This window comes from Hippichthys cyanospilos, chromosome 14 (assembly GCF_059441005.1).
Source record: "Hippichthys cyanospilos isolate Australia breed blue-spotted pipefish chromosome 14, RoL_Hcya_1.0, whole genome shotgun sequence".
NCBI lineage: Eukaryota > Metazoa > Chordata > Actinopteri > Syngnathiformes > Syngnathidae > Hippichthys > Hippichthys cyanospilos.
Window position 1 is genome coordinate 11173935 of NC_142382.1, and position 13951 is coordinate 11187885.

Consider the following 13951-nt stretch of genomic DNA (forward strand, 5'->3'; position numbering starts at 1 on the left):
AAAGTCTTATTTTTGTTTTGGTTCCAGAGTTGTGGAGGAGAGATTCTGCTCCGAGTTGGATAAGTAAACAACAACATTTCATGTATTAGTTACGTTTTACTGTAGAAAATACAGAAATGGTAAAACTGTTAAGGGGCACAATCAACTCAGTTGCAAATAATTCACCCACTGGCAGACCTGTTATGAATACGGGTTTCCCGCAGGGCCGATTTGATAGAAGAAACGGTTCTTATTGACTGCGGTCCCTTGACACTGTTTTGCATTTTAATATAAGTGAAACACCTGTTTTGGCTTCTTCATTCACACTTCTGGTAGGCTCTAGCGATCTAGTCACATAGAGGCACAGCTACAGTCCAACTAGATTTTTCATTTCCTACTTAGAAATATTGGTACCACAAAACACATATTTAAAAAGAGGTGAAATTGCCAAAGTGCCAAATGTAATTTATATGCATATATTTTACTGTGGAATGTTTAAAATATCACTATGTGCCCTTAAATTAATGCTCTTCATTAGAAGACAGAAGGTACATAACAAATTTGTGTGCTCATATTTTTGTGGAAATGGCATGTCATGAGAATTTTTTTTTTTACATGTAAATATGGTCCTTGACCCAAAAAACATTTAAACGCTGTTCGAGTTTGATAATTTTTATTTTCTGTTGACTGTGGTTCCATTATTTTCCAGTACTGTTGTGATTCTGTATTCATAACATGGCAATGAAATTACAGTAAAGTCCTTTAACTCAACTATCTGTTACAATTATTTGTATATATGTGTATATACAATGCATTATTTGTATATATTCTGTAGCATCAATTTAAACCCTTTCAGTCTCAAATTAAGTTTCTTTTTTTATCAAACTTCTAAAAAAAGGCCTCAATCAATATTAATATGGAATACCTAGGGGACTCTCATATTATCGTTGCAAATTTGCAACGCCTGCCTGCTTCTTTGTCAAATCTACGAGAATGCATAACAACCAGTAATCAAACGTCCTTCTACTTCATAAAAATTGTCCCCAATGAATTAGGACCACTAGTCTATACGTGATTCATATTCTTCATCGCAGAGTATAAATTCAGTCCAACCTGAAGGCTCTGATGAGTCTTGGGTATAGGGTGCATTTAAGGACCTTAATACTAAATTGGCATTTTGCACATATTTTTGAGTGTTTTCCTCTAAGATACAACTTGAGAGTCTCTCTTCTTGGTGTATGCTTCTAAACTTTGCTCCAAATCTTCCCAGTTTACCTTCTTCTGTCCAGCCTATCAAAACAAGAAAGAGAAAGAACAATGAAATCATATGAAGCAAAGCCACTGCAACTAGTTCTTGACTGACATGGGTTTCTTACTCACTTCACTTTGGACCTTTGTTTTAATGGGGTGTACAGCTCCCCCCTTTGCTGGTTTACCCTTATATCTAAGATTTTTCTTCATTTTTTGATATTCTTGCTTTTTCTCTTCCAACTTCTTTTGAAGTACCATTCCTGTCTTCTCACGAGTCTGTTGCAATCGAAGCTTGGCTTCCCTTTCTTCTTCCTTCCTGTAACAAAACAAAACCAGACTTAACTTATGCATCGTTGTAGGAGCAGCAGCAGGTAGAATTGGCCAAAGTCACATTTGGCTGACCTGAAGGTAGCAGCCATTCCCATAACTCTACTGTGAAGGCTCATGTTGTCCATTTCCTCCAACAGCAGCTGCTGCTTTTTCCGTTTCTCTTCTAGGATGCGGTCTCGTTTCTTTTGCTGCTCAATCATGTCTGCTTCCTTCATGAAGAAAAGACGCTCCTTCAGCTCGGCGTGGGACATCTCTTCGAGCAGCTTATGACCTGCAGTCTGATACAAGAGGTGAATTGTGACAAATTATCAAATGTTACTGTTTTTTTTCCCATCCTGTGCATTTCATGGAACCCACCTAAAAAGAGGCACACATACTACACTACATTGTGATTAAGTCAAGAAATTACCAATGTTTCTGAAAAATGTACGGATAAAATATTGAAACTGAAAAACACTCCTAATCCCAAACATTTTTTAGGAGGAGTAGATTTTTCTTACACCCGAAATATAAAGAGACGGTTTCTATCATTTTCTGTTCTTTGGTAATCAGCACTAGAATATAAATTAATTCAACAAAAACACCAATATCTGCCCCAAAAGTTTTTTTTTTTTTTTTTCTGGCACTCCAACCTATAAAACTCTATATAATGACACAACTGCCAATGTAGAATGATGAGCTAATCCTGACTTCCACTGTTAGCATTTCTCTCCCTCATAATTGATGTGACAATCTGGGAATCACCCCTAAAACTATTACTGTACTGTGAAAAGTTGTGCTGATCTCAGATTCAAAGAAATGCAATGCTGCTGCCACCTGCAGTTACTGTAGTTACTGCATTAGTTTCCAAACCTGAATTTCATAGAAAAGCTGCTCCAAGGCCATGAAAACTAACTTGAATTATATGTTTTTTGTTGTGATAAACGTTTACGTTTACATTCCTTTTGAAAAGTGCGATGACTACTATGACTGATAAATTAAATTTTTACAGTCTAGAGTTTTCCTAGATACACAACAATTTCTATTCAAAATGCATTTTGAATTAGGATAACTTTCAAAAGCAAAATGTGTTTTTGTCTACTTGAGCTCTGCGTCAAAGTATGGCATCTCAAACTGGTATAATACTTGTCAGAGAGCACCCAACAGATTGGGCCAAGTGTGTGTATGACACTGGCACTGAGCACGTACCTTTATACACAGTTGGCTCCAGCCTTTGTTTCAACTCTGATTTTATTAGCAAATGTAGAATATTATTGAAGCTCATTCATACAAAAGAAGACACATGAAAAAATGTCTTCTTTCATGACTTGTGTGAATGGGGATTTACGTGTCTGACCGCACACTCACCTCTGTGTCATCAAAATATTTGAGCCTATTTAAAGGAATATGTTCAATTGTGCGGTTTTCGCTGACAACTTCAAACTTTCTTTCAAACTCTGCTTGTGCTTCCTCCTGGGCTCGACGAAGAAGCTTTTGAGTATGCTCCGAGACTTGCTTAGCTGTTGTAAGGGAATCAAGTACAGTGTCTTGAATAAGAAAAAACATAAAATCTCTCACTGTGCATTATATATGAAGGCACTTACCAACGCTTTGCTTGATTTTTTTCACATTTTCTTTTGCTTCCTTGACATTCTTTCTACTGATCATAGACTCTTGATAAGCCCAGTCTTGACTTTCTTTTAACTGCTGCATTCTTTTCTGTGCAGCAATTTGAGACACCTGCAAGAAAGCCATGAAAATAGACCTGTAAAAGTAGTTATATAATCACACAATCACTTTTGTGAGTGTGCAAAAGGATACCAAATTTATTCATCCATTTTCAGCTGTGAAGTTATATTTTGTCTCTAATAAATTTGATTACTAAATGATTTGGATTATGTACAATAATTACATGTAAAACACAATTTTCCATTTGCTGTTTATTGAGACATCACATGTGCCTCAGCTTATGACCACAGCTCATTTGTCACCTGTTTTCTGGGTTTGATCACGTGACTTTGCTGACCAGTGATTGACATGAGCCATGAGTAGGTGTCTATCATTTTCAGTCGACAGCAAGTGGCAAAATGTGTTGGTTGTACTTTTTGATTGTTGATTGTTAGCAAATTAAAAGACAAAATATTAACTTCTTAAATGCTTAAAATGGCTGAATAAGTTTCCAAGCCCTTTAATATGTGCATCCACCTCTTTTTCAAGCCGAGTAGCCTTCTGTTTAAGTTCTGTAGCTTTTGTGCGTTCTATTGCAATCTTAAGATGGTTGATGAATGTGTTGGCATGCTTCTGATCAACCATTGCAGTCTTCTCTTGATGGTCTTTGTCACGCATATCTTTTTGCCACTGAAGAAAAGAAGAGGGCTCATGCCCCCCTTCCACCAGATTCTCTATCCTGCCAAAATGAAATATATTTCTTTATAGTCTACTGTTGTATTTAATTTTCCCAATTATGTAAATTCAACAATACATTTCAATAATATGCAAAAACATGTTACATCACATCAACGCACATTTTTTTTTTAATGTAATCATAGGTTTAGTACAGTGGTTCTCAATCTTTTTTCAGTGATGTACCCCCTGTGTAATATGTTTTCAGCCAAGTACCTCTCAACCAGCACAAATCATTTTTGGGTTTAAAAAAAAATAAAACAATCAGTGTCTGATTTATTAAACGTAAGAACCTTTCAAACTTCATTTTTATTAGTCCACAAAAAAATTAACCATCAACCTAAAGTGTCTTCTTTTGGCTCATAGAAGAAATATGTTACCAAAAAGAAATAATTATTAACAAATATTTGCCCACAAAAAAATCAACATAAAGTGTCAGACCTGTTCTCAAAAAGAATTATAAATCAATACTTTCCATTTTAAAAGCTTATTTAGAACTCCTCCTTTTGAATTAAAAACATCTGTAACGTCCTAAACTGTATCAATTAAAACTTCACAGTGAAATTCTGCTTTACAAATGCGACGTCTGCTGCTCTGCTTAGTGATAATGGCAGCAGGGTGGATGAGTGCTTAGCAGCATTTTTTGAAGTGCAGTATGTTTAATGTTTGATTGGCACTAGATATTAGCGGATGATAAGTTTCATTCTGAATTGCGGTTTACTAATTTGGCAACTGCATAAGTAAAAAGTTTGTGTACCGCTGTAGCTCTTCCTCCGCTTTGCGGTCATGGAGCGCCCTCTGTCGCATAATTGTGGCACTGTTGAGCTTCACAGGCCACGTTTTCTGACAGGTGTAGAGGAAGGTTCATAACTGATATTCATGAGATGCAAAATACATAATTCTTAACCACTAGTGCTGCAATTCTCACCTTATTAGCTGGAAAAGGCTGACTTTTAAAAACTGAATCGAAGTTGAGTTTTGAGTCCAACTCTTCTTGTATCTTGGCCAGCACCCTCTGCATTGCACATTTGAATTGAAAGTTATCAAGTTTTTTTTTTCTCTCCACAGCCGAACTCAGAAGCTAGTCCATACCATAGTGTGGTCTGACTTTTGTGGTCTTGCACATTTGTATCGTGTCAAATTAGCCTCATACAGCAGTTCCTTTGAGTGGCAAACAGGATTGATGTCAACACAATGTGTCAAAGATTGATAATGGTAATATGTGCTTTACATACTTCTTTCATTTCATGGTTCCTTTGCTTGAGCTCTTCTAATATCCGGATCTCTTTTGGAATTGTGTACAAACTGTTTGGCACCTATAAAAGTCACATGACTGGTGAACATAACTCATTATTTTGAAATCCAATATCCAGGTTGACAATTATAAAAGCACACAAATGAATGGAGTGGATATAGTCATACACTTTTTACATGGATGCGTTTTTCTGGCAGAGGGTTGAACTCAGGCTGTGGTCGAGAAGGTGGTGGTGTTATGCGATTCGAAAAGACCTCTACAGGGTTATTGGTTTTGGATGGAGAGTTTGGCATCTGACACGCTCCAAGCTTCTGTATGAATGCATCAATATCGGATCTGCACCTAAATGACAAAAGCCTTTGTATCTTGACTTGTTTTTGTTTATTGTAATTATTGTTTTGGTACCTTATAAGTGGATCAATCCAGTGCTCATCCACATATTGGGCATCATAGATAGCATACAACTCATCTTGTATCCAAGTGGTGAGGTTTCTAAAAAAGAACTTCAGGAACTACAAACACCGTATGCGTTACATAATACACTAAAAGAATGGACCTTACAATGCAACTATAATCTTACTTTGCACATGCTCTTCATGTTCAGAGATCTGACAATGTGGGTAAAAGCCTGAAGTCCAAGGTCAGCAAAGTGGAATAGAGTGAGATAACAGATCACTGCAACACAAATACAACACACGATTTTCTTATTCTTTCTCCCACCCTCAAACAAATGACTAGTTGAATAACTTACCAACAAGCTGGCTGCGGCATTGTTTTGATTGTTTTAGGTATTTCCCATCATGGCCAAAGAAGCAATTGATGATTATGTCCAATATTTTCTTTTGTTCAATACATCCCGAAACAATAATGATCACAAACTCCTGATGCTGAGGTTCCACGTCCTGGATAACATGTGCAGTGATACTAATATTAAAGTCAGTTCATTTAGGTTGCACACGTTCATGACTCTGGACAATTTCCTGTCTTGTAGTAGCTACACAGACAACATACAAAAGGAAACTGTGCACATATAGATATAATCTTTTTTCTTATTGTGTACAATTATTATTGTAAATTATTTTCATTGGTAGGTATTGTATTATGTGTACAAAGACATTTAAAATAATCTTTTCCTCACTGCTTCAATGTTTCACACGCACGTTAGACTATGACTTGTTTTACAAGTTGTTTGAGTTGATTGTTCATTTTGTGTTTATTGTTCATTTTGTGTTTATTCTAAGTATCGAAAACATGACTTCCATATCGCTGGTTTAAGGTGGAATCCTAAAAAAGTGTTCAACTTATAATATTGTATCATCAATGAGAGCAGGTCATTTTAAAAACCTTCAATTGCCATTGGTGAGAAATTTGTAAAAATAGCAAACACGTGTACACCTGCCAATGACATAAATTTGTGGAAAAAGAAAACTGACCGCCAAAATTGATTCTCATATTGGTTTACCTTCAAATCTTTTGAAGCATCTTGAATAAAATCGTCCAGAGTCTTTTCGCTCGCCGGAAACTGATCGATTATTGCAATTGCCTTCTTCACAGGCGATTCGTAGCTTTTTGCCATTTTATTCCACAAAGGGTTGAACGATTGAGGTTCTATAAGGTCTGTATAATGTATAATTTACATGAAATAAAACCGAAGTTTTTAGACCACTGGGTTTGAAAACCGTTCAGTTTGTTTGTTTTTCTTTCGTTGTCTTGGTAACATGTTGCGTAGAGACAATCATGTAAACAGATTAACCTCAGAAATCACTTGTGAAAGGGAATTTGTTTTTTTAATTTTTACAAATACAAACTATTCGAAATAATTTAAAATTCACATGTTATCCTTTCACAAGTTTTAATACATCGTCTTTTGCATCAACAACAGATGTCACCGATCCTTTGTTAACCGCAAAACAAAAATTACGTCATGTGTTGTGACGTACGTGGAAGACGTGTGCTGCCTTCAGGTGTAATTAGAATTTACTCTGCGTAGAATAACCGCAAATATATCATAACGTGTATAAATGTACATCATAAATCATGCATTAATCACAATGGCATTTATCTGCAAAGACATACAGCTTACATTAAGCGCCTGTTTTATTTTCAGGAATGCTAGGTACTTTACTGGTCCTTTAAATGAGAAAAGCTGATTACTAAAAACACATGCAAACGGGTTTTGACCGCAGTGTTTCACAATGTATCGTCTGTCTGATTAAATCGTATTATACTAATCTGATTTTCCTTCAGCCTACACTACAAATTTATTTCATACATTTTTCAGAAATTCGCCACACCCCACCAAAACATAACTTATTGCAAAGTCGTGTTTGCATAAGCACATATTTGAATGCTTTCTCAAATCACAACGATTTCGCCCGGCATTCCTAAACCGAAACTATATGATAGGATAGGCTTTTGTCATTTCCGAGGTTTTGAGCGAAGCGTATGAACGCATCACTTCCTGTGAAAGTGGGAGGTGAATGTTGTCAACGTGACTGTCATCAAGTAACGTCTGACTTGCACCAGGCATCGCAGACGTCGGCTGCCAGTGAGCTCGTTGCTGGAGGCTGGCCACTTTCAAAGTGGCAGGACGGGAGAGACGGACAGCAAAATCCTCGCAGGATGACAAAATGCGGAAATAAGTGCTTGTCTCCGCGTATCATCACCGTCTGTCTATAGGGCCATTTTGTAGTATTCAGGACAAGTTAGCGTATGGTGTTTTATTTGGATTTTTTTGTTTGTTTTTTCGAATTTGAAGCTACTGCCGCTAGCTAGCTTAGCAGCCGAGCGAGGCTGTCAGGCACGCAGGTACCGCCGGAGAAGCGGGCGAGTGCTCGGTGACAAAAGGAAGGTGGCGAGGTAACGATGAACCGCTTTCGAAAGTGGCTTTACAAGCCCAAGGTAAGTTCTCTGGAATTCCGTTCATGTCAACCCATCTTTTAACCATTTTGTTTGTCTTTTCCCGGGCGGGAGTGTGTGGCTGCTTTGGTTCGGCTCGGCTAGCCCGCAGCCAGCGCTTGTGTCACACGTCTGCTAACGTTAGCTGGCCGGCCGGCCGGCTCGAGTCTTCACGTTGACATATGCAGCCTAGCTCAGCCCCCCTTTGTTTATGTTGACCCCTTTTGTTCAAGAGCCGAACTGGGAAAAACATGTTTACGTGAATGTGTCACACGCACACTCACATACATTTACTTTTGTACTGTATAAAATTATTGCATTGTGATTGTTTACACATATACTTTTTATTGCCTAATGTATCACATTGCACCTCACATTGCACTGTGATTGTTGACCCTTTTGCTTAGAAATGGGACAGGGCAAACTTGCGGTCAAGGGCGACATTTGACTGGTTTTATCAAATATTTTTAATGGGACTAAACTATGAAAATGTAGAGTATGTGTGTAAAAATTGTTATAATTTTAAGAAAATGTGCACTTTTGTTTTTCTGTGAAAGAGAAAATTATCACTAATGTTGTATTGTTCATCTAAGCAATCATTTACAGAACTGCTTACCCTCACCAGTATTTTTAAACATACCATTTCATGAACAAATTACTTAAATTGTACCTGCAGTGATGTGAAGTAAACATACATAGTCAATCAAGAAAAACTGCACCCTAATGTGACTTTGATTTTGCTGGTTGTATAAAGCAAGCTTATAAGAGCTCGGGAAAGCCATTTTGTAGAGACAACAAGTGGACAAACTTACCATATTTGCAAGGAGGGGGCAAAGACGCCGCATCGTTGATAACCGATATGGGTGCCAATCATCTCCCATTCAATACACTTTGTTTTCTTGCTTGTAGTCTGACAAATCTGAGTCAGTCTCACAAATTTCCCTAATTGAGGAAATTGAAGGACTTTTTGTCTGACTGAAAAAATTGAGAGAGCTGTCAGGTATGTCTCTCTCCATATCTTGACAAATTGTTTTCCCAACATTTTCAAGTGTTCATTAGTACAGCGGTGTCCAAAGTATGGCCCGCAGGCCACTTGCAATCCACCATCCCCATTTTAGCGGCCCACACCATATCCTAAAAATATTTTTTGGCCATGACCTGCAATACTATTTAATAAATAGCAGAAAAAAAAGATGGTTGGCAGCATTAATCATCAATAAATCCTAATTTGCCTTGTAAAAGAACTTTGACATACCATTTTTTTTAGATACATTAGCTACATTATTCAAAATGTAATTGTTTGATTAATTGATTTGTTGTGGTTAATATATATATATATATATATATATATATATATATATATATATATATATATATATATAGCTATAGCTAATGCGTTTAAAACCCCAGGTAAAAACATCAAAATGGTATATACATATAAAAATTTGTATCAAAATAGTAGTAAGTGCTACATATATATAATATACATGCATACAATTATATAACATCATAAATAAAAACGATTTATATACCTTTGAGCGACTCATGGCTATATTCCATAGTGAGGGTAGCATAGGCTAGGCTAGCTTAGTATTCTTCGTATTTCTTGATTATCTCCAGATTTGTTTCCATACGAATCATCTTCTTACTTCTCTTTTTAACATCCCTATCAGTCTTGGGACACGTGGCTAACCCATTCAAGTTTGAATTATGCAGTAAAATGCACAAAAATTGTTTTTAAGCACTCAAACGAGATCCAGTCTTTAGCATGCAGCCATTTTGACCGTGATGCCGACCAATAGTAGACCAGCAATGTAGTGACCTAAGCGCTAATGCGTGTATAGATGTAAGAGTGCGGACACATCCAACATGGCGGTCATGTACGCACACTAACCGCCATGTTGGATGTGTCGCAAGGTGAAAGAAATGATGTAAAGAGGGCGCAATAAACGTCGCGGTCCACATCGTAAGTTGAAAAAAATGTAACTGTTTGGTGTTGTGTTTTTTTCTAACTATCCATCTTACTACCACATTCCACAAACACGCATGTTGGGTCAATGTAACCTCTAAGTCGTTGTAAGTGTAACTGTGTGTGAATTATTGCCTACATTGTATTTGCCCTCCTGTTGGCTGGGCTTCAATCCAGGATGTACTCCATCCTTTTCCCAAAGCCAGCAGAAGTAGGCCTCAGCTCACACATGAAGCACTTTAAAAAATAGATTGATCACGTCCTAATTACATTTGCATTTTAATTAGCTAGTTATTGAATTAATGAATGACTAATATGTCCAAGTGTATTTAATTAAAATTTTATTTGGATGTTGTAGCTAATGAATACAGTACAGCAAATGCTACAGGACTCTTGCAAGTCGTAGGCTGAAAGGGGCTTGTGACATTGGCAAATCACTTGTCATTATCAGGTGTTTCTATTTAGCAATATATAGTGAAGATTTTTTATTTGGATTGAACAACATGAAATTATATGTTACAGTAGTCATTTTCATAATTTAAAAATCAACTGTCTCCTTTGTCAAAATCGATTCAGCAAACATGAATTATTTTCCTTTGTCATTTCTGATAATCCTCATTTTTACAAATGGAAAAAACTTGGACTTTTTGACAGTTTTTATTAGTGTAGATTTAAAAATTGACTGGAGGAAATGTACCATTTTCTTAGATCATACTCCATTTTTAACATGTAATCTCATTCAAGTTTTATTTGAATTTAAAATCCATCCACTTTCTAGTAGGCTTGTCTTAAATTAAGCTGCACATCACCAATTTAAAAATTACTCTCCATAATGAATACCACACTGAAGCTGTTTTTGAATAAAATTGTTTTGGAAGTGAAGAAAATATGTCATGATGATGTCCTGACCTTTTGGTGTAAATGAATGACTACCGAAACATAAAATAGATGACTACTTCCGCATTGGTTCAAACAGTAATGCTTAAGATATGGTGGATTTATATCCTGTGTTGATGTCTAAACTCTGGTCACATTTCTACTTGTGAGAAGCCAGGGATTTGCTGAATTTGCTGCCACCTCAGGGTTTAATGGATTTGCTGTAATTCTTCTGTTCATGCAAGCAGAAAAGGTTGTGGGTTTCTTGTTGAATATTCCAGCTGCAGCACTTTTGATAAATTGAAAAATTTTGTTTTTTTAAACTTTTTAGGTGTAGGCAATATTAACTACTCATTGCCAACCCGTTTGACTGCATAGATAGGTATGTTGTGTGCTTATCAATAATGTGCTACATCATTATTATACGTTACATATTTTTTCCCAGCGTCAAAGCAGAGTGCATTCTTTTGCATGAGGTCAATTAAGAGTCATCTATGTCAGTGGTTTTTGACCTTTTTTTCAGTGACGTCCCCCCTGTGAAATATCCTTTCAGTCAGGTACCCTTTAACCCTTCAAAGGGTTTTGGGGGAAAAAAAAAAAAAAAAAGATTTAAAACATGCCATCAGTGTCTGATTTATTAAACTTTGGACCCTTTCAAACTTCATTTGCATTGGTCCACAAAAAAATGTGGTCTACTGCTTGACAGTAATTCTGTATTTGTACTGTACTCACTGTGTGAGTAACTCTCCTATTGAAAGTCTTGTGCAACACTTGTACTGTTCAATTTTGTAATGTCCCATTTTGGAGCACCAGTGAAAATTTGCATAAAACATGAACAAATTACTTTGTTCAACTTGTTTTAGCTGATTAAAAGGAGTACTCACAATAGAAAATTGGAGTCTATAATTAAACTACCAATCATCTTTTTGGAATTTAGGAGAAAACGGTTATGTTCAGTATACTTTTCAAGCAGTGATTTTTTTTTTTTTTTTTTTTACTGCAGTTATTTTTTTTTAATTTCTGCTTAATTTAAATTTAAAATTTTTAACTTAACAAATTTGAATTCAATCAACCGTTTTAAAATTTTTAATTTAGTACAATTTTTACTTGCCACTTGTTTTTGTCATGTGAAGTCAAATCGCAATAAAATATATACTTTTTTTAGTTTCAGGCACTAATGCACTTGGTTATTTTTTCAGTTTTAGACTAAGCTGTAACCCATATAAACGCTGTAAAAAATAATTAGCAATTGTTGAAAGTTGATTTATATTGCTTTTTTCCTTTGTTAATGTTAAAAAAGATACAGGTTTATACATACATTTTTTATAACATAGAAATGATCTTATTTAGAGTCTGTGCGTGGGGGGTTCTTTCCCGGGGTGGGCTTGGCAATATTGAGAAGCACTGATTTACAGTAAGTGGCCGTTTATTTTTTTTTTCTGTCTTACGGCAAAGTATAGCAATAATTTTAAAAATTATCAATCATTAGTTACAAAAGAGGACCATATTTTTCTTTTATTTTTTTAGACAATAAGTCGCTCCGAGGTATGAGTTGCACCAGAGAAAAGATGAGTGACTTGGCTTTTTTTTTTCTCTCTCTCTCTCTTTCCATCATTAATTTTTTGACTGGGTTGACTTTTTCACTGGACCAAGGTATTGTCCATAAACATCGAAAATGGAAAGGTATTCAACACTGCCCGTTCTTCTGATCACATATGCTGACCTGCGTCATTTTCTCTGTCCCACCCCTACTGCCGCTGTAGCTTTTTATTTGTGGCCCACTGCTGGGCTTAGAAATAAATATTGGCACACTCCATGAGCATTGTCACAGTCATGAATCGGATTGCATTTGAACGAAGTGCTGAACTATTTCATCTCTGGCTTTTCTGCTAAGTCACCTCCATGGTAAGAATGAGCATGATCATCTGTGGGTTTCAAGCAACCTGTTTTCCGTCAGTTTGAGTGAAGAACAAAGGACTAGAAGCATTCGTAATTAATGGTCCGGTTTGATGAAACAGCCACCTTAATTACTTAATTGTCCTGAAAATAATATTTTTTAAAAAAATTCAGCATTTTCTCCCCTCAGGGAGGTTGTTTTATTTTAATATCAGCCCAGTTATAATTGTTGTGACGTATACGACAGAGCACAGCATATCATTTTTGTTTTACATTGACATTAAGTAACCCATTTGACATCGAACTATGTTCTCTGGAATCTCGAGAAGGGTTACATCAGCATATTTCCTTGACAAGCAGAGATTGTGCACACTCGCTGGCTTGACCTAACTTTGATTTGTATGGTGGCCCTGAAATGAAAATCACAAAACCAAAAAACTAAGCAAACAAAAAAGGTCATAAAAAAATACAACATTCCAATAGAGAAGCACACGCGAGAAAAAGCACACAAGTAAAAAGAGCATGCCCGCAAAAAAAATGGAGCACAAGAAAGAGCACACAAGAAAAAAGGAGACCGGGGACAGCTTGATTGGACCTACAAGAGGTCCGTCTTTGAGCAGGATTTTTTTTTCTTTTTGAATGAGTGCAACTAGCCATTCAAACGTTGTTGCCGCTATTAATGAATCGCAGATTCCAGAGGCCTGTCAAAATGGACTACAAATTAAGCGTCATATCACCAGGCACGCATTTAACTCCACACACATTACTTGTACTTAACAACGTCCTAAGTGGTGTTAAGCCTCTACCTTTGTTCTAGCATTTGACATCACTATGTCACTGGTTTAATTCCTGCTGGTGGCATCCTTCTTTTTTTTGTTATAATTATTTTTAAAAAGTATTGTGCAACACTTGTACTGTTCAATATTGTAAAGTATTTTTTTCTCTGATTACAATTTCTTGCAAATAAGTTGCCCCCCTGTCATCCAATCAACATTGAGTCCACACCCCACTACCCCCACCCACACCAACCACTTCTAGTAGTGAAAAGTTAGTGTGCTCCTTTTTTCTTGCATACTCTTTTTTTGCATGCTTCTTTTTTCTTGTGTGCCTTTTTT

The 13951-nt window shown here is 36.3% G+C and overlaps 2 protein-coding genes across 7 annotated transcripts in view; one reads left to right on the forward strand and one right to left on the reverse strand.

Annotated features, from left to right (window-relative positions):
• zfyve28 (zinc finger, FYVE domain containing 28) overlaps positions 1-13951 on the forward strand; it is a 30237-nt gene that overhangs the window by 989 nt on the left and 15297 nt on the right. For 3 of the 5 annotated variants that reach the window (XM_088433277.1, XM_088433278.1, XM_088433281.1), the window contains exon 1: positions 7712-8098. In XM_088433277.1, the coding sequence (XP_088289403.1) occupies positions 8063-8098 (36 nt within the window). In that variant the 5' untranslated portion in view covers positions 7712-8062. Of the gene's footprint in view, positions 1-27; positions 64-1727; positions 1851-7711; positions 8099-13951 lie in introns of those variants that run through there. The other 2 variants (XM_088433280.1, XM_088433279.1) reach the window with 2 other exon arrangements.
• LOC148412956 (cilia- and flagella-associated protein 99-like) lies at positions 635-7080 on the reverse strand. 2 transcript variants are annotated; one of them, XM_088433286.1, is made up of 15 exons: positions 6660-7080; positions 5949-6099; positions 5778-5872; positions 5603-5709; positions 5374-5539; positions 5178-5258; positions 5035-5103; positions 4871-4957; positions 4700-4785; positions 3745-3946; positions 3144-3279; positions 2908-3059; positions 1633-1838; positions 1360-1546; positions 635-1269 (listed from the first exon to the last, which is right to left on the reverse strand). In XM_088433286.1, exons 1-15 carry the CDS (start codon positions 6771-6773, stop codon positions 1183-1185), a joined length of 1926 nt encoding a protein of 641 aa, XP_088289412.1. In that variant the 5' UTR covers positions 6774-7080; the 3' UTR covers positions 635-1182. The 2 variants fall into 2 exon arrangements, with proteins under 2 accessions (XP_088289412.1, XP_088289411.1); XM_088433285.1 differs by having other exon boundaries at positions 5365-5539.

Bases quoted from the DNA above. Each gene is read 5' to 3' on its own strand.
- LOC148412956 (XM_088433285.1), bottom strand. From the start codon at position 6,773: ATGGCAAAAAGCTACGAATCGCCTGTGAAGAAGGCAATTGCAATAATC. The intron at 6,100-6,659 runs GTAAACCAATAT...CATGTTATCCAG, and splicing joins ATGCTTCAAAAGATTTGAAG to GACGTGGAACCTCAGCATCA. The intron at 4,958-5,034 runs GTATGGACTAGC...TGTGCAATGCAG, and splicing joins AAAAGTCAGACCACACTATG to AGGGTGCTGGCCAAGATACA.